General features: G+C 31.1%; 1 protein-coding gene and 1 long non-coding RNA gene across 2 annotated transcripts; both read left to right on the forward strand.

The window, feature by feature from the left end:
* The first annotated feature begins 280 nt into the window (after positions 1-280).
* On the forward strand, positions 281-13710 carry LOC134721615 (uncharacterized). The gene is made up of 3 exons (XR_010107888.1): positions 281-505; positions 13171-13353; positions 13636-13710. It is a non-coding gene; the product is annotated as an uncharacterized LOC134721615 (long non-coding RNA).
* Positions 13711-20551: 6841 nt separating this feature from the next.
* On the forward strand, positions 20552-25736 carry LOC134722856 (leucine-rich repeat transmembrane neuronal protein 4-like). The gene is made up of 5 exons (XM_063586488.1): positions 20552-20617; positions 21463-21534; positions 22846-22917; positions 24598-24669; positions 25661-25736. The coding sequence occupies exons 1-5, from the start codon at positions 20598-20600 to the stop codon at positions 25734-25736; spliced, it is 312 nt and encodes a 103-aa protein (XP_063442558.1). The 5' UTR covers positions 20552-20597.
* Positions 25737-25959: the final 223 nt, after the last annotated feature.

A 25959-nucleotide genomic window follows, 5' to 3' on the forward strand; every position in this document is an offset into this window, starting at 1 on the left:
TACACATAGTATGCGACGCGTAACAGTTTATGATGTGTTCTCATATATGCCTTTGATACGGTGCATTTATTATGGATATATTTCAGACTTCATTTATGAAAGAAAATCTTAAGAGCAGAGTTTTTTTGTAGCTCTATTTTAGAACATGTAATTTAAACTTGTTAAAATATGTTTAAAATTTGTCAAAGTAAGCTTTAAGAATTCCTTTTTTTAATTTAGATTTATTATGCATGTCTCTTTACATAGTATGCGACGCGTAACACTTTATAACTACATATGACTTTGATAAGTAGGTGTTCTCTTATATGCATTTGATACGGTACATTTATGATGGATATATTTCAGACTTCATTTATGAAAGGAAATCTATAGAGCAGAAATTTAATCTTTTTTGTATCAATTAAAAATATGAATTCAAATATTTTTCACTTCAAACAATACGCTAAAACTTCTTCAAATCTTATAAATGATGTATAGTTCGGCATACGCAAAAAAAGAAGCCTAGGTAAGTGTTTATCTCTTCTTCACTATACGTATTTCATTGAATGTCGATATTTATCATGTTTATAATTTTTCTAACAATGACTTTCTACCTCCATAAACCTGCAAATGTCATGGCGGGTCTTAACATAAGTTAAAACTAGTATCATACGAATAAATTTTTTTGACTATTCGTAAGTTTCAACTTTGCAAAGCATATTTACACAAATGATAAAACGGAATATTATATAAACAAGGCATTGCATATCAATTTGAGTGTACATGGAATATCATTAAAAAAGTGTGAATCCCTTTTTTATGTTTGAGTCGTGGATAATTTATAACAAACAATAATTTTCATAATATAATTTCAAATATTGCTGAGTAAATGTTTTGAATATGTCTCTTTTCGTGTATTAGATACACTAATTTTTGGTAAATATACGCAAATGATAATGAAAAGAAGATTCGAGAAATTAAGAGTTTAGTTAAAGTTTATTGGTTATATAACATATCATGCAAATAGGGAACAACTAATATTTTAAAACTGGTTGCACAACATGTTGCTGCATTTGTAGTATACATAAATAAAGGCAACAGTAAAATTGAGAATGGGAATAGAGAATGCGTCAAAGAGACCACAACACGACCACAGAACAGACAACACCCGAAGGCCACCAATGGGTGTTCAATGCAGAGAGAAACTCTTGCACCCGGAGTCGATCTTCAGCTAGTTCCTTAACAAAAAATGTATACTAGTGCATTCATAAAAGAGGGACGAAAGATACCAAAGGGACAGTCAAACTCATAAATCTAAAACAAACTGACAACGCCAAGGCTAAAAATGAAAAAGAAAAACAGAAAAACAATAGTACACACGACACAACATAGAAAACTAAAGAATAAACAACACGAACCCCACCAAAAACTAGGGGTGATCTCAGGTGCTCCGGAAGGGTAACCAGATCCTGCTCCACATGTGGCACCCGTCGTGTTGCTTATGTGATTACAAATCCGGTAAATAGTCTAATTCGGTAGGTCACATTCATGAAAGGGAAGGGGATTGTAGTTACGACGTAAGGAACATATCCGATATCATTTGTGAAACGGTTATTCCATAACGGTCAAACAACATAATGTACTTCATACTAAACTCCGAAATATATCCAAGAAACTAAAACTAAAAATCTTAAAAGACTAACAAAGGCCAGAGGCTCCTTACTTGGGACAGGCGCAAATATGCAGTAGTAAACCGCTGTTCGCACATTAAATGAAGGACACTGTTTTATAACACTTGTCTTGCAATGGATTGGCAAATAACAAGTCCCCTGTAAACAATGCAAGATATATATAAAGAGGCAATATGCATTGTTGACCATCCTTTAAACATATTCCACATGTATATATACGATATACATTTGGTTATTTTATTCAGATTTCGAATATCATTACAGCTTATTTTCATACGTTTATATCATACTAGAACACACCCGTGGCATCGCGGGTCCGTGACTGAATTAAAGTATATAACTATGCGCAAGCCTTATTTTAGTATTAGTATTGTCATCTGATAAAATCATGCCGATTATAAGATATACTGTTTTCTCTGCTTTCAAATCTTTCTGTTTGAACTCGTCGAACTGGAACTTATGAATTATTGGTAATATTAATTATTTAAAAAAAAAGGTCCTGGAATGGAGTATTTTCTCAATCAACAGCATTGTCCTATATTAGTTCTAAATAAATGTGAATTCTTTGATTCGCTGTTTTACATCATGCCCGCTAACGAATTGAAAACTGTACCTTTACGCCTTATTTTAAGTCCAGATTTTTAGTATTCGTATTGTTATCTTAGACAGTCTTACTGGTGAGAAAGTCTTACTAGTTAAAATTTGACAATTTAAAAGTAGTTGCAACCCTGTGATTATGACCCGTGCATATAGCATATTAATTCTGAATACACCGTTCGGCGGTGCGCCTGTCAGATGCGGAACGTACAGGTAAGGTAATCGGTAACAGGTGAATATACTATTGGTTTCGCTATCGGACTCGATCCGGAACTTCTTAATTATTGGCAATAATAATAACGTGGAAAAGAAAAGGGCCTGGAGTAGTAAAATTTTTAATCTACACCTTTGTAATATATTAGTTATATATAAAGTTTAATTCTTTGATTCGTCGTTTTTACGTGATGACGGCTGACAAATTGATATCTATATTATATCAGTCATCAAACAATATCGTATGTATATTTCCTTTTCGTCACACTAATAAAGAACTGTAAAAAGAGAAATCAGCAACTTATCTTTTAAGAACTGCGTAAATGACGAACACAGTAAAAAGTGTTTAAAATGTGATCATCAATTTCAAAACTTTTAACCGTGATTTAAGTTGATGCTATTGCATAATATTAAATGTATTACGCAGTTTCGTGCAATAACATGTCTTTCACTAAACACCGTGGAATTTTAAATTTTTGTATCTATTGTTACATTCAGATTAAATGTCGTCTACATTTTCATTTGAATATTTACACCAGACTGAAAAATATAGTAATAATAGCTAGTTGATAAACATTACATAGCGTTCATTTAAAAGTGTGAACAGGTAAAACTTACATTATTTTAAAATCTATCTTGAATGTAAACATGATGTTTAATACAAATGTATTTATGAAAAAGGAAATATACAGCTCTAAATTTTTAATGATATATGATAATGTAGAATGATCTATAATGATTTGAAATGAGTTCTCAGTTGAAAATCACTGTAGAATTTTTGTAACGATCATTCATAAGGTGTCAAACATGTTTTGTGTCTGATTGAACTCTGCTGTCAAACGTTAGAAATCAGATACCAGGAACTATTCAACAATTGAAGGCATGACCATTTTGTTCTGATTATGGATTGGGGCCGTTATGCTGTGTGTAGGAATTGGCTGTTTCGAGGCATTGGTTTCCAAATAAAGCCGATGGCTACTGCATCATTAAACAAGTCCCTATTTATCCCTTTAAATGTTAAATGCAAATGGTCCTTCCACTAAATATATACCTGATCATAAGAACATGTTATCTTAATTCCCGCTGTTTCTGCCAAAACTGGCAATGGTAAGCGCATTATGCATGTTATGTATGATATAAGTTCATGTGATTCATTAGAATATTTTTCAAAAATATTTCCCTAATATGAGAAACGAAATTCAGAATGGAAATAGGGAATGTGTCAAAGCGACAACATCCCGACCCTAGCAGAAAACAGCAGAAGGCCACCAATAGGTCTTTAATATAGTGAGAAATTTCTGTACCCAGAGGCGTCCTTCAGCTAAACTAAAATTAAAACTCATAACAGACTAAAAAATTTGCGGCGCGCGAAAAAAAAACCGCACAACAATACGCACAGTAAAATTCAGTTTAACAGAAGTCCGAGTCCGATATCAGAATATGAAACAAAAGGAAATAAACAAAGTGACAATGAAATATATATAACAACAGACTACTAATAGTTACTGACATGTCAGCTGTAGACCTCAGTTAATTTTTTTGAAAGATTACGTCTTCATCATATGAATATCAGGCACAATCCCTCCTGTTAATAGTTTATTATTATACCATCTTAAAGCATATTAGAAGAACATAACCCGTGTCATGCCAACAACTGGTTTTAAAATAAATGTGTTTAATTCCGATGCAAAGAACCTTTAAGTGAATCAATAGGAAAGCCAGAATATGCAATACTTAATGACCTAAGGGAAAGTCCACTGTGACATAGACTAAATTCTTGAATGTGCTTCCTTGCCTTGTATGGTACTAGTGTTTCTGAAAATTGTAACAATAGTTTCTGTGATGGTTATTGTTGTAGCAGTAAAAGTCATGAGTACTGGAATATCATTACGTTCAATTACAATTGAATAAGTTGAGCTTGGAAAAGGAATGTCATTAATAGGTACATCCACCCTAAATCAGAATTTCTGTATTTCTCTTTAACTCCCATCTACTCGGAGTTTTTATCTGCTGCGATTACTTCTTTTTGGTTTTTCCAAAGTCATCTCTCAATGGGAATAATGAATGAAAACATTAATTATTTTAAATGCATAGTATAGAACTCAAACATCTAATTAGTGTCATTTGTACATTATACACATATAAATGCCATATCCATTTTTCTCATGTACCCTTTATTCTCAAAACCCTTTAATTCATTAAATAAAGGTGCTATGTACCCTTATCATACACACAATGCTGTATAAAGCACAACAAACCTGTATAAGTGCTATATGGACTGCTTAGCAAAGCCCAATCTTAACTAGATCACATTATAAATTCACCAAAAGGTCATAGGGTTTAGTCTTAGAGGCGTGATTTTTGAATAGTTGTTAGTGGCTTTGAACTAGCTGTCAGGTAACTGCGAGTACTCTCACATCTGTTCATTGTGTTTTTTTGTGTCAGGATGTATAAGTACCCGGCCACGTCCTCTTGTATGTTTTGTCAATCTGATGAGTTTAAGCCTTTTTCAACTAATTTTTATAGTTCGTTCTCATGTTGTACTGTTATACTACTGTCCCAGGTTAGGGGAGGGTTGGGATCCCGCTAACATGTTAAACCCCGCCACATTTTTTTTTATGTATGTGCCTGTCCAAAGTCAGGAGCCTGTCATTCAGTGGTTGTCGTTTGTTTACTTGTTACATATTTGTTTTTCGTTCATTTTTTTTTACATAAATAAGGCCGTTAGTTTTCTCGTTTGAATTGTTGAATTGATTGTCTTAATGGGGCCTTTTATAGCTGACTATGCGGTATGGGATTTGTTCATTGTTGAAGATCTAGACCGTACGGTGACCTATAGTTGTTAATGTTTGTGTTATTAAGGTCTTTTGTGGGTAGTTGTCTCATTGGCAATCATACCACATCTTCTTTTTTTTTATATATGTTCTGTACTCATCTTAATCATATTATGTATCCAAGAACACCACACTACACTGCTCACTGAAATCTACACTCTTCACGTAAGTAATGTACAAAAGGTTCATACAAGTGTTATATGCACTATCTAATTCTGTTTGTTTGTTATATAATTTTAATACATGTCTTTCGGTTCTGTTATCAGTATTAAATTGCCTACAACATTTTCGATGGTTAGTGTTTTAAAACAATTGTTTTCATGAACCGTAGTAAACTGTTTTAATGACCGTTGAAATTAACATCATGAGCTGATTTGCCATTATGACAAAAGTGTTTCAGAAATCATATCTGATATTCTTCCGCAGTCATAATAACCTTGCATCATTACCGAACTGAACAAAGAAATAACACAAAGGGTGTCGTATACGGTGCAGAAATGCTTTCCCTTCCTGAGCACCTGATTTCACTCCAGAATTTTTGTGGAGTGTGTGTTCTTTTTTATTTTTTATCACTTATAACTGTTGATGAAAATGTCCTTTGGTTTCATGAGTCTTTGTTCACTTATTGGTTTTGATTGTTGTTGTCTCAATGCATGATGAAGACATTATTTAACAAAGCTTACCACAGCAAATTAAAACATTGCTCCATCAAACATTCTACTAGGGTTACATTTTTTTACGGACGGCCTCAGTAAATATCTGTTTTTCAAAAGTCAATAAAACCGCATATTTACCTCATCAAAAGACAGTAATTGTATAATATGTTGTTATTATCTTGGAGATAATATGATATCTATAAAATTTCAACAAAATGACGAATATGATCTCAATTAATTATAAAACAATTATAGCCTATTCATCAGGTCAATACAGGATATATCGACCCAGAGAAGTATATCGACCTCGGACTTCGTCCTCAGTCAGTTATCTACCTTCAGGGTAATATATCCTTGTATCGACCTCATACAAAGACTATAAATGTAAAATATACATAACCTTGATAAACAAATTGTAAAAAAATAGAAAAACAACTTGTTTGTTTAAAACTAAGTAAATATCAAATAGTATACACATTATTCAACCAGAAAATGATTTCAAAATTGTATATCATACATTTAAATTTTCTGTTTTTGGATATTATCGATTAACGATTTAAAACGCAATAAATAAATTCGAGCAATGACATTTATGTCACCTGACGAATATAAGTTTGTGGATTTAAACTTAAATAAATGAATTAATTGACTACACATATATTTGTGTTTTGATATCAGTAGCTACAATGCACTAACACATTGTAGTAATGGTAGTGAACAAACATCAATTTACATTCATATAAATGTGTAAACAGGACTTACAATTATTTTAAAATTTATCGTGACTGGAATCATTATTAACGGAAACGCAATTGAATCAAGGCAAGTTGACAGTAAATATCATATTATAAGGACTTGGCATTTTAAGGTAGATTCAACGTATACCGCCATCTTGTATTGTACTATCGCAATACACAATCCGTCTAGGGATTTGCCCATATGTTCAATTGTATTGGTCAGATTGTTTATATAAACGTGCTGATTTATTGCATTATTCAAAATATTTAAACAAATACCAAATATTTGTGTTTTGGAATCAATTTGTTCAACAAAGTCATTTAAGGGTTGATAACTCTTTCAGTAAAAACATTAAAGTCGACTGATAGGATAAAATCATAGTTGAATCTTTATTTTAACAAATTATAAGAAAATTCTATCCTAGGAAACATATACCGATGACCTGCCTTAAAATTACAAAGATGGGATATGATTGCCAATAAGACAACTATCCACCAAATCACAAATAAAGTTGATACCGGCAATATAGATACCGTACGGCTTTTAACACTGGGAAAATACCCATACACTTCGGTCAGCTACAAAAGACTCCGACATGAAAAATATGAACCTATTCAATTGAGAAAACTAACGGCCTGACTTTTAACAAAACAAGCAGTACAATACAATAGGCTTTATTTAAAAAAAAAATCACACCGTCACATTGAAATGAGAAAAAGAGGTAGATGCATACACAATACAATCACAAACAATTAAATAAATAAATAAAATAACTAAGAAATGGAATATTTAAAAAAACATACTTTATATTATATTATAGCATTTTAGTTTACTTTAAAATGAATAAAGATACATTTTTAAGTACAATAATATTCATCAATGACTTTACATTGCAGCATCTTAATTTTGAAATACACTAACGTTCGATTTGTGATAATTTTACAAGATAGTTTTCAAGCTTAAGATTGTTGTAAAAGGTCCATAAAGTTGTCCTCTGGATAAGTTGTTAATTTGACTTAGCCAAGATACGATACACAAATATTACAATCACATATGAACTTCACATCTGTAATGTGGCGTGATCTGTGATTTGTCTGTGTCTGTGATCGCTCAACCCTACAGAAACCTGTAACAGTGATGTAACAGTGTAACATTAAAACAGTTGAAAAAGGCTAAACTCATCAGATGGATACATAGAGTGGCTGTGAACGGGTAATTATGTATCTCAAAAAACAAAAAGACACTAAGTTCAGATCTGCGTTAACTCAAAGTTACTGACAGCTAGTTCAATGTCAAAAACAACTAATAAAAAAAGTGATGTATAAAGGACTAAAATATCATTCAGTTTACATCCAACATTTAATTATTTTAATGTGTAGACGTCATTTACAGTCAGATCATACATGCACTTGTGCTATGCCCTTTCAGAGGAGAAGTCAGATTGTAGAAATACATAAATGTGTAATATCTACAAAACATTTAATTCAATAATTACATAATCAATATATATATATTTCAATGAAAGGTTAGTATCAAAAGATCCAACTGCATTGTTGAACATTTGAGAATAGTTTATTTTAAGGATTGTTAATATTACGAGGATTCGTTTTTAAATAAGTTTTCTATCGATACCCCTTTACATGCAAAACAAGCCTTACAAGCTTTATAACTATGAAGAATTTTATAAAAGTTTAAATGATTGGAGGTAACGAAATAACTGACGTTTATCCTAATATTTTTCGAAGAGTTTCTTGTGTAGTTCTGACAAATCTAAATATAGGAAACAAAAGTTATTGGTTTTTGATACTGGAATGCCATTAAATATGGTTGGGTGAATTTTAGAGGTGTAGAAAGATTATTTAACGTAAATATATCATTTCACTTAATATGATTTATAACAGAAATTCTTTTATATGAGATGCACATGTGGTATGTATTTGTTTTGGTTGGATTAGACCGTTGTTATGACAACGTTTTGTTGGAAGAAGCAAGCACATGATAAAACCATTCCAAAATTATATTTTGTCTGTGTATAAGTCCTTGTGTTTATCTAGTGTTAAATTGATATAGACATCGGTTGGTTGTGAGAAGCCAGCAGAAAGAATATAAATCAGACAAAATGCATTTTGTTAATGGTGTAAACTTCCCACAAACACCATCAACCCTTACAATATACAGGTAACACCTTTGCAACATACACATTACACGATAATGTAATTTAATTTCAAAGAAAGCATGCGACTATAAAATTTTTAATTATCTTAAAAAACGAATTTTGATCACAATATTGCTAATTAATGTATAAAGTCAAAATTCAGTTCTTATCAATTTTTTGCATAGTTTAAATTTCTTAAAGTTTCTTACACACAGTAAAGAACCGTCGAAATTGAATTTGATTGATAAACAACAACAATTTCTGTTATCTTTATAATATATTTTCGTTGAATAATCAAGAATGTTCTCAATATACTGCTGAAATTTACCCCAAGGAACTGGGGTAACTGTTCTTTTCTATATTTGGATATTTCGGTTTTAAACGATAAACTCTACACTAAAATTTACGACGAAAAGGGACGATGTTTTATTACCTATTCCATTTTTAGATGAAGATGTTCCTCTGACACCATCTTACGGTGTTTATATTTCGCAGCTCGATTGCTATGCTCCTTTCTATTTTGACGTTTTTTGATTTTAACGGACGTAATATGTGTATAACGGGTTGATTTTTAAACCAGGGATATCGTTACCATAAATTACTTAAAACCTTTACTAAATTTTTCAGAGAAAGAAAGATTTGGTTTTGAAGTTTGGTTGTACCTATAGAAAACTTATTTCAAATGGGATAGCACATCCTCATTTTTGCCGCAATGTTGTTAACCGTGACCAGAAATTTAGAAATTATACTTAAAAAATTATCGCATCTTTGAATAAATTTATTATAAAAGTTTACCAATTCAACACTGTAATACGATCTTTGAATTTTGTTTTTATTAGTATAAATTTTGATTTTTTTATCAGTAAATTTAAAGCAAACTAAATATAACAAGGATGTTATATACATATACACATTCAGGGATCTACAATGTGTAGACACATGTATCTTGGCATTGCACAAGGTCAAGTTTTCTCTGACAATAGTCTTTAAACTAAATCCATTAAATGTGGGATGAGTACGAGATTGATATTTTAGTCTTAGATGCGTGTATTTTGTTGTTTGTGGCTTTGAATTTGCTGTCAGATAACTGCAAGTACTGTCAGATCTTTTCCTATTGTCTTTTTGTTGTTAGGTTGTACAAGTACCCGGCGACGTCCACTTGCTATTGTGTCCATGTGATGATCTAAGCCTTTTTCAACTGATTTTAATAGTTCGTTCTTATGTTGTTTTGTTTAATTACTGTCCCAGGTAAGGGAAGAATTGAGATCCCGCTAACATTTTTAAACTCGCCGCATTATGTATGTATATGCCTGTTCCAAGTCAAGAGCCTGTAAATCGATGATTGTCTTTTGTTTAAGTGCTACATATTATTTTGCTGATTTTTTATATAAAAAAGGTCGTTAGTTTTCTCGTTTTTCAATGTCATGTTCGGGCATTTTATAGCTGACTATGCGGTATGGAATTTGCTAAATGTTTAAGGACGTACGATTACCTATATCTTATTTCGGTGTCATTTAGGTCTTATTTGGACAGTTATCTCATTTGCAATCATACTAAATTTTCCTTTTTATATTTACACCATTCATTCACATCATTGTTGATCGCACGTTACACCATCACACTATTCCCTCTTTACCATACACCATAGTTCCATACATATTCTACTATTGCACCAAATGCTATACAATATTACACCATACACGGTTTTTTTCTTATTTTATCCAAGCAATAGGCTTTAGCTGACCACCTTAGTTTCAGTAAAGTATATGAACCTAATTATAGGTAACCGAACGGCCTTCGATGATGAGAACAAGTCTTACCGTAAATTATTCTATTTTAAAGTACATTTGTATTGTTTCATGACGAATGCAATAGCTAAACAAAGTAAATTATTGGCAATTGAGGAGTAAACCAGCCATAATATCAAATGTGATTATATCAGTTTAACATTTTTAATTGATTCTGATAAAAGAGGAGCGTAAGACACCAATGACACATTCAAAATCACAAGTCGGAAAACAAACTGACAATGACACTGCAAAATAAGAATAAGTAAAAAAAAACCAACACCACACAAAATACAACATATAGAAAACCAAAAACTTTACAATACAAATCATCAACCAACACTGAGGGTACTTGGGAAGGGTAAACAGTTTTGGCTCCACATGTGGCACCCGTCATGTTACTTCATTTAAACAAAATTTAGTTGATACATCTTATTCGGTACGTTACATTAGGGAAAAGGGTAAGTGACTGTGGTAACGACAATTGGAACATTACCGTTGTCATCTGTAAAACGGACATTTCATATCGTTTGACGTGTTTAACCAGTTATGGCGTCCGTAAAAGCTACGAAGTGACGATTTCAACTTTCTTACTGGGAAATCTTTGTTTGATAGCTTCCTTGTGATTGTAATTCCTATATCAAGGAAAAATAAGATAGAACGAACAAGCCGTAGATTATCGGAACTATGATATATATACTCTGTCGGCAGCTGGAAAGCTGAAATCATCCCTCTACTCGTAAAAAATTGTTTTCAATCGATCGTCATTATCAATTTCTAGACGAAAGTCTTGATAAATGGCAGACTTAACTTAATCTGTTAGCTAGTTATCTCAATTTCGATAGGATAGTTGTTTCCATCAAATGTTGAGCTTTTTAGAAGAGCAGATAATCGAATGTATAGCTTAAAGCAAAAATAATGAACCCTGCTGAAGTGAGTTGTTTTCTTTCTAAAACCACTGAATTACAGGCTCCTGACTTGGGACAGGCACATACATCAATAATGTGGCGGGGTGAAACATGTTGGCGGGATCCCAACCCTCCCCCTAACCTGAGACAGTGGTATAACAGTACAAAATGAGAAACGAACTATAAAAATCAGTTGAAAAAGGCTTAACTAATCAGGTAGATAAAAGATCAAAGTGGACGTGGCCGGGTACTTATACATCCCGACACAAAAGTAGGACCTTTTAGTTTATCTTTTAATTCAAATGGTGAAAATTTGACGTTTATAGTGTAACAATATGAAAGAGTTTTAGATGTACTTACTCTACAAGATATTTGGAATTTGTTAAGTATCCACATTTGAATCACGCCACGTGTATTATAGTTTGGTTTGAAAGCCCGGCTTTGAATGTTGATTAAATACATATCGATAATTTAGAAAGAGTTTTGTGGAACTTGGAAGATCCAGTAATAAACCATTGTTACCAAGGATACTAAAAGTATAGTGAAGGTATCCAATACAGTATGACGAAAGATCCAGTTCTTCATCTTTGTCTTAAATTCAAAAGGGACATAAAACACACCCTATAATTTCTTATCCATGATTTTCTTCCTGCTAAATGTTGAAGGGATATATGTTGAGTTTATAAAAAAAACCTTATAGGGAGTGTGTATAAAGATACACACACACACACACACACACATATAATGTATCTTGTTATACTCAAGTAACTCATAAACAAATGACAATCACTGAATTACAGGGTCCTGACTTGGGACAGGCACATACATCAATAAGGTGGCGGCGTGAAACATGTTAGCGGGATCATAACCCTCCCCCGAACCTGGGACAGTGGTATAACAGTACAACATGAGAAACGAACTATAAAAATCAGTTGAAAAAGGCTTAACTCATCAGGTAGATATAAAATGAAAGTGGACGTGGCCGGGTACTTATACATCCCGACACAAACGTAGGACCTTTTAGGTTATCTTTTAATTCAAAAAATTTGAAAAAAGACCCAGCAATATACCGTTGTTACCAAGGATACTAAAAGTATAGTTAAGGTATCCAATACAGTATGACGAAAGATCCAGTTCTTCATCTTTTGTTAAAATTCAAAAGGGACTTAGAACACACCCTATAATTTCTTATCCATGATTTTCTCCCTGCTAAATGTTGAAGTGATATATGTTGGGTTTATAAAAAACAAACTTATAGGGAGTGTGTATAAAGATACACACCCACACACACACACACACACCAACACACACACACACACATATATAATGTATCTTGTTCTACTCAAGTATACTGCTGACTTGGTTAACAAAGAAACATATGTCAAAGAGGTTCAACTATATCCAGTCCAGAAAGATTTTCAATTCATATACTAGAGAAAGCAACACTTGAATTTTGTCAGGTTATTTCACAATATTTATAGCAAAGCCATATTCTTTTTAGTTTATTTGTTTTAATATTTGTGTTAATATTTTTTCTATAAAAACAGTTGATTCATAATAACAAAATTTGATATGATGTTTTCTTTACTTTATTATTTTGTTTGCTTTTCAGTTATTTCATCAAAATGAAGAATAGAAGTCTGTTCTTTATTGTACTCGTTGTTTGTGCTAAACTAGTGAATACATCATGTCCGTCGACTTGCAGTTGTAGTAACTCAACATTAGGGTTTGATGTATACTGTTATTCCAAATCCTTTGAACGTATTCCAGACTTACCAAATGATACATACCGCCTGTAAGTACATAGAGTTGATTGTTTTGGATTTTTTTAACTTCAAATTTCGTATTTATAATAATAAGTAAGCAATATACAATATTGCCAAAAAAAAACACAACAAAGAATAAAACGACTTTTTTTACAAGTCCATTCATTAACATGTGGCATCAGAAGAACGAATACTGGAAATAAAAAAAAAGACTTTGACATTGTTAATTAAACATAAAATCTGAAGATTTTTTCAATAGTTATATATTTGATAAAATTCTGATTATATTTAATCAATTTTCTTTGTTCAAGGAATTTTGCGTACAACAGAATACACGACATTGATGATAAATTTTGTGAAAAGATGCCACTTTTACAAACCATGTAAGTTAATAATCAAGATTTTGCACTAAATCAGTATAGAATGATTGTTCCAAGAATATTATGCACTACATCGTTAAAAAACTTAATCAGTTTTTTTGAACGTATTTTGCTTATAACAAAAACAAGAAGACAAAAATGTCTAAAATTTAAAATAAAAATCCGAATCTTAGATAGGAACAGATATTATGAAAAATGAGATTCAATAAATAAACTCAAATCGATTAAACCATCTCTACAGATTTTAAAAGTTAAGATTAGTCGTTTCTGCACTCGGGCGACGATGGACTGGCAGTTAGGGACAAGTTTAGATTTGTCAATGTATATCATTATAAAATAGAAGAAATAGGTTATCCGCAAAAAAACATATGTGTGACATGATGGTCAATCACATATTGAAGCTTAAAAAAAATGACAATATTTCCCTGTAGAAAAAACCGTTCTACACGTCATTTAGTCTTCACAAAGTGAAAGGACTAGCGCTATAAAACCAGGTTTAATCCCCATTTTCTACATTTGAAAATGCATGTACCAAGTCAGGAATATGACAGTTCTTGTCCATTCGTTTTTGATGTGTTTTGTTATTTAATTTTGCCATGTGATTATGGACTTTCCCATTTGATTTTCCTCTAAGTTCAGTTTTTATGTGATTTTACTTTTTACATAATAACTTCAACGTAGTGACTGATAAATCAACGTAATCATTGTTGTAAAAGAAAGACAGAACCTTGAAAGATATAATATTGATAGACAAAGGTATATTAACTAAAGACATTTTAGCGAAGATTGACTTGAAGGTATCATATCGAATTTATTTGTTATTGAAATATCTTCTTTCTTTTGAACATTATCACCAGAAACATCAACAACAATTTGATAGAAGAAATCACGAATGAAACCTTCGCAGACTGTCACCAGTTAATCACACTGTAAGTTTATTACATAAAAAACGATACAAAATAATATATGTATATTTACAGGATGTTATTTTTCTTTTCTTCTGTTTACTTTATTCTTTTGTTAACGTCATCCCTGTTGAGCGAATACTAGTAAAAAACTAAAACTACCGAACTTCAAGAAAAATTCAAAACAAGTTCCTTTGAAAAATTTTAAGACCTCAAACATCATATAAAACAACTATCGTATCTATATGGTACATACATTTCCTCAAGTCGAATTGAAAATGTTAGTTTATTCAAATTTTTAAGCTAGCTTAACCTCTCACTTTTATCAAAGTATATGTACATAATTGGCATGATGACAAAGGAACATATACAGTAACAAAAATTAATGATAAGAATTATAAGACATTAGACCATAGCACAGTTACACTGGCGGGTCTATAATACCGAGGCAGGGCGGAACGATGTTACAAACAAGGGCAAAACTTTAACGGTGTTAATCTTATACAGACAAATAAAAGAACACTATAATATGTTTTACCGCAAAAAGAGGATAAATCACAAGCTAGAATCCATAATTCAGGGGCACCGTATATTAAATTAAGAATGTATAATTGGGAATATATCAAAGAGTCAACAACCCGACCAGAGAGCAGAAAGGAGCCGAAGACAACCAATGGGTCTTCACCATAGCAAATTTAAGAGTTCTTTGCTGTCACTTCAAGATATATTGGCGATAGTAGGTACATGTAACCTAATAAACGACACTTTAATAGAGCAATTCATAACTTTTATTTATTACGGATTTACTGACCTTTCCAATGGTCTGTATCTCAACTCATTAGAAACATATTTTCGCGGTTCGAGATCGTTTGATACGTGTAAAGTCGTCTGATCTGTAGTTTTTCCGATTATGTCTTATTTTCCGATTAAAATAGTTTATCACATCATGTATTAGCACATCAAGCGATTAGTACCATATTGACGATCCTCTATTTTCGGTTTTAACCTATTCGTATTAATTTTTGTTGTCTTAACCGCATTTTTTTATTTCAACATCAGTAAAATAATCTTGCTTAATCTCAGGTTATAAGTTGGTATTTTGTTAGCAAATTCTAGTATTTATCCATTTGTTACTAAAAGAGGAAGGGTGAGGGTTTCTAAAGGCTTAAAAAAGGGCCTAGGACGCAAAATAATTATATTTCTTTGTCTTTCTTTTATAAGTGATATTGATGACAACAAATTGAAAAGTATAGCAAAAATGACTTTTAGCAGTTTAAAACAACTACACACATTGTAAGTATATTTTAATTTAAATTTATATTTTTAAAAATTCAAATCAAGTCAGAAACAGACTTATTTTGGTTAAAATTTATCTCTTTACAAAACAATTATCTGGTTAGAAAAGATACAAAACATAAACAATAATCGCGCTAGGTTGAATACCAACCCACTTTTAGGTACAACTACGTATACATGAACTACTATGCGTTTCATTAAAAAAATAATCTCTCCTGGATTTACCTTCATCAGGAACGTTAAAGCCAAACATTTGAAATCCAAAGATGAATATAAGTACCGAAGCCGTTGGAGAGCTATTTATAGTATAACTAATTGCCGTATTTGAATATAAAAAAATTAGACATCGCGTGACCGAACGACGCATGGATTAAACGAGTGCGCAGCACGATTACATTGTCAAATTGCTTTTTTTTCATGAAATTAATGTAGAAAATATAAGGAACTAAATGTTTTTCCTACGCATGATTTGTTTCGACGTTATCGACGTCTTGACAACGCATATTGTTGTATGACGTCAGAGAGTGAAATAACCACGTTTATTTCACATGTGAAATTATCGGTTTTTATCTAACTGGGAAATCAATGTAATTCATTGCAACCAATGTAATAATTAACAATAATACCTTAAATTGATAGCCAAATGCATCTAGAGTCAACTTTGTCTGAGGGAGTTTAACCCTTAGTTTCTTAATAATTTCAAAATCAAGAAATAAACAATTTTAGAAAAAAATGTAAAATCATGTCAGTACCGAAGTACTGATTACTAATCTGGTGATAACCTCGGGGACTGATAGTCCACCAGCAAAGGTATCGACCCAGAGAAGTAAAAACTTGAAACAACACGTTAAGTAGTTTAAATGTGTCCGAAGCGCTTTTCTGGATTTGCCTTCATCGGGAACGCTCAAAGACAAACAGTTAAAATTCCAAAGATGTATGAGAACCGAAGCCGTTGGAGAACTATATTACAATAATTCCTAAAATTGATAGCCAAATTTATGTGTTAAGTGTTGCACTATGCAAAAGATAATAAACGTTATTTTAAACGTATCAGTCTTGTCATAATGTGGTTTTATTAGCTGCAGTGCTTAAATTTGAGCGGAAAATACTATCTATTTATGAGGACATGGATAGAAGTCAAAACCATACATCGTTCAAAAACAACATTATTACAATGTATAGAAGATACTTAAACACAGTATTTTACGTTTCAAACTGTACGTTTATAATGTACTTAAAGCGCGGAAATTACTATGTGTTCCCTGCAAATCATCTAACCTTATTAGTAAAGGTTATCGTAGCAATGTTGTAATCAGATCTTTGAATATATAATAAACATTGGCACAAATACCGACTCTGTTATCTGCAAATTAAAAAAAAAACATGTTTGCATTATTCCAACGGGATGTATAAGGACATATCCACGTTCATTTTGTTAAGTTCTATATAGAACTATCCTTTATTACCTGTCAATGCTTTTATTTTTGGCATTGCACATGTTATGTCTTCTTTGCCTGTCAATGGCGTTCAAATACTACAGCCCTGTGATGATTTAGGTTTATTTAAGTCTTCGATGCATGAATTTTTATTATCAAATGTTTTTTGTTTTGAACAAGCTTTCAAAAACAATTACTGCGAGAACTAATAATTCGTACTTTTGTTTTAATGTGACCTGTTCATACACTTTGTAATGCCTTTTTGTTATTCAATGTTTACGTATTTTGTTTGATATTTTGTCTATCTATTTGGTAAAGAGGGACGAACGATACCTGTGGGACAGCTTAACTCATAAATCGAAAATAAGCTGACATACTGTAACTTACTCAGCTATATATATATATAGATTCTTACATTGATACCAGTGGATTATCGGATTTATCCAATCGAGATAGTTAAATTATCAATTTTAAAGTCCGAGCCGCCTCGGCGAGGACTTTAAAATTTATAATTTAACTATCGAGATTGGATAAATCTGATAATCCACGAGTAACTATGTAAGCATCTGTTTCTCTAATGATTGATAGACATTTTCTTTTTTCGTTAATTGAAAATCCCCTTCGAGTGCCTTCCACATTGCACGAAGTTGTCAATTTCATTAACACCTGTTATCAAATTTTGATTCATCCAGTGAGCAAAAAAGGTCATGACCCTTAAAATCATCCAATGATCTTTTGAGATCACCAGCAACTACACGTTGATTAATTTTTTTTATACAATGGGTTCGGAAAGGGATAAATTTCCATAGAATTAGAGAAATATATATATTGTTCAAAAATAAAACATCTTGAGACAATTTCATTTGCAAACCAATTGTATTGTTTTCATTTCGTGTGGCATACATGTATCTAATAGAAATGAAATAAATCGTATCAGTCTTGTCAGACTACATAAGAGATGTTTAAAAAAATGCTGAATTTGTTAAGCTACAGTGCTTATTCGTAGAAGAAAAAAATATGTGTATTCATAAAAAAACTAATTGACAGTAAAGTCATATTTTGTTAAAAAATAAATGAATATTGACTTTCGAAACCCGATCAAAATCTCGAAGGGAAAGGGAACATGAACCAATGAAATATTTATATAACAAGGCAACGAAAAACATTACAACATGCTTTAAAACAACGTTAACTTTTCATTCTCAGAAAACATTATCGATATCAGTGAATTTTATGATGATCCTATGCTTTTGAAAGAAATCTCACGTCTTAATGCAATTCCATATTAACCAAATATTTTGCATGTATAATTTATATAAACTAGAAATAGATTACAAGAACGTTCTTGACAAAACAGACAGAAGAAGCAAATACACATAACAATTAATACATATAATAATTCCAAATAACAAAATCATGTAACAAATAAATGTAATATCAACTTATGAAAACAGTCGTTTCTTAGATTCTGCATCTATATTTTCTGAAGTTGCACAAGTCTTGTACATTAGAAGTGCTAAATAATTGTAAACGTTAATTAACAGATGGTTTATGCCAATAATTATAGATTATCGTTGATCATCTCAACGAGATTGATTTTCTCGCTTGAGCTGGTACAGCGAAAGTGAGAAAAGCAATCGAGTTGAGATGACCAATGATAATCTGTTTATCGCTATTTTACCTATGACGACGTTGTCAATTTCATGTCAATTTCGTTAGCAACGCCACTTGGCCTCCTTAGTTTCTAGTGATAATTTTTCCATCTCAAGCGAGAAGCATGATATGAAAATTATCACAAAAAAAGATCAAAGGACAAATGCACAAAATAGCGATAATATGGTTCATCAAATAATCACACAAATTTGAATATAAAAAGTAAAATCACAAAAATACTGAACTCAGAGGAAAATCAATTAGGAAAGTCCATAATCACATGGCAAAATCAAATAAAACGCATCAAAAACGAATGGACAAGAACTGTCATATTCCTGACTTGGTACAGGCATTTTCAAATGTAGAAAATGGTGGATTAAACCTGGTTCTATAGAGCTAACCCTCTCACTATTATAAAGGACATGGTAAAATAAAATGCATTTCATCCTCTAATAAATTGTTTTCAGAGACTTCAGCCGTAATGCAATTGAATATATACATCCCGAAGCCTTTCGTAACTTGACCTCCATGGAAATACTGTAAGATTACATTTGTTTGAATCTCCTATATAAAATTTTCAAATATTTACAAAACTTCATTAATCTTAATAAAACTGATTGTTTATATAGTGTTATTCACAGTGTCAAATATGTGTTATAATACCTTTCATATGTATTGTATCCATTTTCAATTGTATCGGAAAACAATACATTTTGACCTGAAATTTAATGCACTCGATATTTAATTCACAGATCAGGCGCAGACCTTTATAAACATAAAATTACACACATAAAACTAAACTTCATTTATAAAAATCATCAGTGTGAAAAACGAGAAATGGAATCTAATTTCGTGATATGTATCATTTATTGAATTTAATGAGGTCAATATGTTATATTTGGTTCTGTTCCGATTATTTTGCCTAAGTACGAATAAACTCACGAAATCTAATGATTAGTATAATTAATCATATCAACGTGCGACGTTATGATCAGGTTTAAGTCCTGAATTTATATATTACTTTTGAAAATAATGTAAAATATAAAAAAGAAGATGATGTATGATTGCCAATGACATAGCATTTCCCAATAGACCAAATGACACAGAAATGAACAACTGTAGGTCTCCAAACGGCCTTAACGAGGAACAAAGGAATAAAAATAAAAGTGAGCAATTTAAAAAAAAAAACATACCGCAGAGCATTAAATATTAACGCTTTCAACCTAATCCAAATGTCGAAGAGATTAGAAATATTAACCAATGAAATATTCATACATGTAAAATAAAGCAACGAAATATAAAACAGTATGTTTTAAATAAACATTCAATTATCAGATAAATATATCGATAGCATTGAATTAAAGCATAACAAAAAAAAAAATTAAACGACAGTTTGCGCAAATTCATAAATTAACATGTGGTATCAGAAGAACGAATATTTGAAATAAAAAAGTCGACTTTGACATTTGTTAATTAAACACAAAATCTGCCGAACTGTTCAATAGTTATGCATTTGAATCAAAATTTTTCAATAATTTTTTTTTGTTTAAGGAATTTTGCGTACAACAAAATACATGACATTGCTGTTAAATTTTGTGAAAAGATGCCACTTTTACAAATCATGTAAGTAAATAATTAAAATGTTGCACAAAGTCAGTATAGAATGATTGTTCTAATACTATTATGCACTATATCGTTTAAAACATAAATAAGTTGACAAATTGTTTTGCACCTATTTTGATAAGAACAAAAAAAAGAAGACTAAAATGACAAAACTTTAAATAAAACTCCAAATCTTAGATAGCAACGGATATTAGGAAAAATGAGGTTTGATAAATAAACTCAAATCGATTAAACCATCACTACAGATTTTTAAAGTTCAAATTAGTCGTTCTTGCTCTCGGACGTCAATAGACAGGTAGTTAGTGACAAGTTAAGATATGACAATGCATATATTTGTAAAGTAGAAGAAATGTGTTATCCGCATAATGAACATATGTGTGACATGATGGTCAACCACATCGTGAAGCGTGAAAAAATGACAAAATTTCCCTGCTTTTTTTCAACAAGATAAAACCGTTCTACACGTCATTTAGTGATCACAGAGTGATAGGGTTAGCGCTATAAAACCAGGTTTAATTCACCCTTTTCTACATTTGAAAATGCATGTACCAAGTCAGGAATATGACAGTTCTTGTTGATTTTGCCATTTGATTATGGACTTTCCGATTAGATTTTCCTCTAAGTTCAGTATTTTTGTGATTTCACTTTTTACATAATAACGCCAACGTAGTGACTGATAAATCAACGAAAGATTTGTTGTAAAAGAAAGACATAAACATCGAAAGATATGATATTGATAGACATAGGTATATTTACTACAGAAATTTTAGCGAAGATTGACTTGAAGATATCATATTGATTTTTGTTGTTGTTGAAATATTTCTTTATTTGGACATTATCACCAGCTACATCAACAGCAATTTGATAGAAGAAATCCCGAATGAAACATTTGCAGACTGTCACAAGTTAATCACACTGTAAGTATATTACATAAAAAACGATACAAAATAATATAATTTTTGTATATACTTTCAGATGTTAAAGTTATCCCTGTGGAGAGAATACTATATATAGCTAGTAAAAAACTAAAAGAACCGAAATTTAAAAAAAAAAATCAAAACAAGTTCCCTTAAAAAATTTAGAGACCTCAAACATCAATGTAAAACAACTATCGTATCGTATCTTTATGGTACATACAATTCCTCAAGTCGACTTGAAAATGTTAGTTTATTCAAATTGTGTAGCTAGCTTAACCTCTCCCTTGTTTAAAAGTATATTTTAATAATTGGCATGACGATAATGAAACAAATAAAGTAGCAAAAATTAATGATAAGAATTATTAGACATTAGACCATAGCACAGTTACTCACTGGCGGGTCTATAAATACCGAGGCACGTCGGAACGATGTTACAAACAAGGACCAAATGTTAACGGTGTTCAGCATATACAGACAGATAAATGAACACTATTATATGTTTAACCGCGACAAAGAGGATACGTCATACAATCCATAATTCAGGGGCACCGTATATAAATTTAAGAATGTATAATTGGAAATATTTCAAAGAGTCAACAACCCGACCATAGAGCAGCAACGAGCCGATGACCACCATTGGGTCTTCATCACAGCAAATTTAACGAGTTCCTTGATGTTACTTTAAGATATATATTGGTTATATTAGGTCACCTTATAAACGACACTTTAATAAAGTAATTCATAACTTTTATTTATTACGAATTTACTGACCTTTACAATAGTGTGTATCTCAACTCATTAGAAACACATTTTCCCTTTTCTAGATCGGTTGATGCATGTAATATAAAAAAGAAGATGTGGTATGATTGCCAATGAGACAACTATCAACAAAAGACCAAAATGACAAAAATATAAACAACTATAGGTGACCGTGCGGCCTTCAACAATGAGCAGAGCCCATGTAAAATCGTCTGATCTGTATTTATTCCCGATTGTGACTTATTTTCTGATTAAGATAGTTTATCACATCATGTATAAGAATATCGAGCGATTCTTACTATATTGACGATCCTCTATTTTCGGTTTTACCCTATTCGTAAATATTTTTGTCGTGTCAACTGAATTTTGTAATTTCAAAATCAATAAAATAATCTTGCTTAATAATTTCAGGTCATTGGGTGACATTTTGATAGTAAATTCTAGAATATATCAATTAGTTACTAAAAGGGGAAGAGAGTGAGGGCTTCTTTAGGCTTAATAAAAAAGGGCCTCCGACCCAAAATAATTATATTTTTTTCTTTCTTCAATAAGGGATATTGATAACAACAAATTGAAAAGTATAGCAAAAATGGATTTTAGCAGTTTAAGACAACTAAAAACACTGTAAGTATAGATTAACTTTTTCTTTTTTTAAATTCAAGTCAAGTCAGAAACAGACTTATTTTGGTTCAAATTAATATTTTTACAAATCAATTGTCTGGTTAGAATAGATAGAAAAAAAACATAACCAATTATTACACAAGGTTGAATACCAACCTAATTTTGAGTACAGCTACTATGCGTTTTATTTAAGAAATTAATCGCTTACCTACCAAAATTCTTCAAGAATCCTTGTAAAATATATATAAATCTAAACAGTTGTTGAAATGAAATGAAAAAAAAATAAAATTAAAACAAATAGATATTTTAGTAAATTGAAATTAAAGTTAATTTATTTAAATAGATTAAAGTTTAAGTTAAACTCCGAAATGAGAAAAAAACAGAGAAAGGTTCTGGATGCATCAGCTACTTACTCTTGAACCTTATGGACTTAATGAGAGGGATGAAAAACAGTTCTACCCAAAACCAAAGGAATGAATCATGAATTTTAATTCTATTTAACTAAAATAACTATTTGTTTTAATTTTTGAAAAAGATGTTTATGTACAATAAACGGCAAAAAATTATTTTATACAGACCATCAATCAATATGTAAAACTTTTGTGTAGCTCAAGCTACAATGATTTTTTTTGTCATGCATCCGATTTCACCTAGATAGATGCACACGCCCGATGAAGCTAATTTGTTTAGCGAAATATTGCGTGAATAATATATTAAATATAACATCTAATTTTATAACACTCATTAGTGTGTTAAAGTTACATTCTTTGACACTTATATTTATATATATATGTATATACATCCCGAAGCTTTAATTAACTTGACCTCACTGGAAAATCTATAGGACTGTATTAGTTTCATTCACATATATATTTTTTTTACAAATATAAAACATCTTGAGACAAATATTATATCCAAAATAATGTATCGTATTGTGTTCGTATAATAGAAAATGAATTAAAACGTATCAGTCTTGTCAGACTAAGCTAGATATTTCATCATCAAAATTGTACAGAAATATTTAGCTTCATTGCTTAATTTAAGAATAAAAATGGAATTTTGAACAGATATATATTGAAGGGTCTATGCGAAAAATACCAGTCGAGAGAATGTTAAATTTCGCGAGCCGTAAGGCAGATACCCCTCAAAAATATGCTATATCTATTTTATTTTACCGAATGTTAACGTTTAAAAACGTATTGATGATCATGACGTTACAAGCGTCAAGTCGGATAGAGTATTTTTCAATGCAAATACCACGACAGAGAGGGTAAAAAAGACATATCCTTTTTGCATATACCCCTACAGAACTAATTAACGAACGATATTCATTTGATTACAGTAAAGTGGTGAACAAAACACTGGCTACCAACCAAATAAAACTCAAGATTCTTACATAAGATGTAATTATTATTAAAAAAAAAATAGGGATCAACTGATAAAAAACCATACCGCAGATCATTAAATATTGACGCTTTTAACCCAATCAAAATTTCGAAGAGATGGGAAATATTAACCAATGACATATTCATATTACAAGGCAATGAAATATATCACAGCCTGTTTTAAATAAAGTTCAGTTATCAGATAATTTTATCGATAGTATTGAATTAAAGCATGATTTTATACTTTTTTGATAGTGCTGTCGTCTTAAAACTACTTAGAGTATCATTTGTTTTTCAGAGACCTCAGAAGTAATTCAATTGAATTTATACATCCCGAAGCTTTTCATAACTTGACATCCCTGGAGAATCTGTAAGATTACATTTGTGTGATACGCATAGGCATATTTTTTTGAAGATAAACAAATCTTCATCCCATCTTCATAAAAGCGTTTATGTAAATAAACAGTGTAATTCGAAATGTCAAATGTATTATACTTCCTTTTACATGTATTGTGTTCATTTTGTTGAATATCATGGAAAAAGTTAAAAGATTCAGTGCAATCTAATAGATCCATCTATAACGAAAGAACCAAGTGATATTCCTTAATTCATATAGTACTAAAAAAAATATGTAAATAATGTAAATATAAAAAAAGTATATATATGTACTAAAGTTGCTAATGAGGCAACTCTTCACAAGAAAATAAAAGAGGGACGAAAGATCACAAAGGAACAGTCAAACTCATAAATCTAAAACAAACTCACAACGCCAAGGCTAAAAATGAAAAAGACAAACAGAACAACAATAGTACACATGACACAAGATGGAAAACTAAAGAATAAAGTGATTGCGTCCGTAAAATTTACGAAGGGATGATTTCAACTTCACCATTTGGAACTCCTGATTTAATAGCTTCCTTGTGAACAATAACCCTCTACCCTCTACCCTCTAACCCTCTCCAATTGACACAAAACTTAAACTGTTATAAAAATGCCCTGAACTGACAAATGAAAAAACAATTCAAACGTAAAACCTAACGGTCAAATGTATGTACAAAAAATGACCGAAAAATATGTTACACAGCAACAAACGACAACAACCGAACGTGATATTGACTCGATGTTACTGTTTTTATTGACATGGAGTAATTATAATTTTTAATATGTTTAAACAGTACTAAAATACAAAACAGATATTTTAATTACGAGATAACGACATAAATACTAGCATGATTTAAATCAACGGACATTTCTCCAATGACTTTACCAAAAGCATTGGATTAATGTATGCTTTGATTATTTCTATGCTTTGATTATTTGTCTGCTTTGATTATTTCTTTCTCATCTTTTCATTTTTGTAGGGACCTTAGCAACAATGATCTTGAATATATACACCCTGAAGCTTTTCGTAACTTGACCTCACTGTCAACTCTGTAAGTCTGAATTCGTTTTATACACAAAATAAATCATCTTGAGACAATTTTTTATGCCAAAACAATGCTGTGTATTGTGTTCATGTTTTGTAGCATATAATAAAGAAAATAAAGTTAAAACGTTTCATTCTTTTCAGACTAACCTAGAGATTTTTTCAACGAAATTTTTCAGGATTTATTAAGCTGCAGTGTCTTTTCATTAACAAATCAATAGGAAACAAAATCAT

The sequence above is a fragment of the Mytilus trossulus genome, chromosome 6 (genome assembly GCF_036588685.1).
Source record: "Mytilus trossulus isolate FHL-02 chromosome 6, PNRI_Mtr1.1.1.hap1, whole genome shotgun sequence".
Classification (NCBI taxonomy): Eukaryota; Metazoa; Mollusca; class Bivalvia; order Mytilida; family Mytilidae; genus Mytilus; species Mytilus trossulus.

Coding starts and splice junctions, on each gene's coding strand:
- LOC134722856 (XM_063586488.1), top strand. CDS start 20,598: ATGCCACTTTTACAAATCAT. Junction 20,618..21,462: donor ATGCCACTTTTACAAATCAT/GTAAGTAAATAA, acceptor CATTATCACCAG/CTACATCAACAGCAATTTGA. Junction 24,670..25,660: donor TTGACATCCCTGGAGAATCT/GTAAGATTACAT, acceptor TCATTTTTGTAG/GGACCTTAGCAACAATGATC.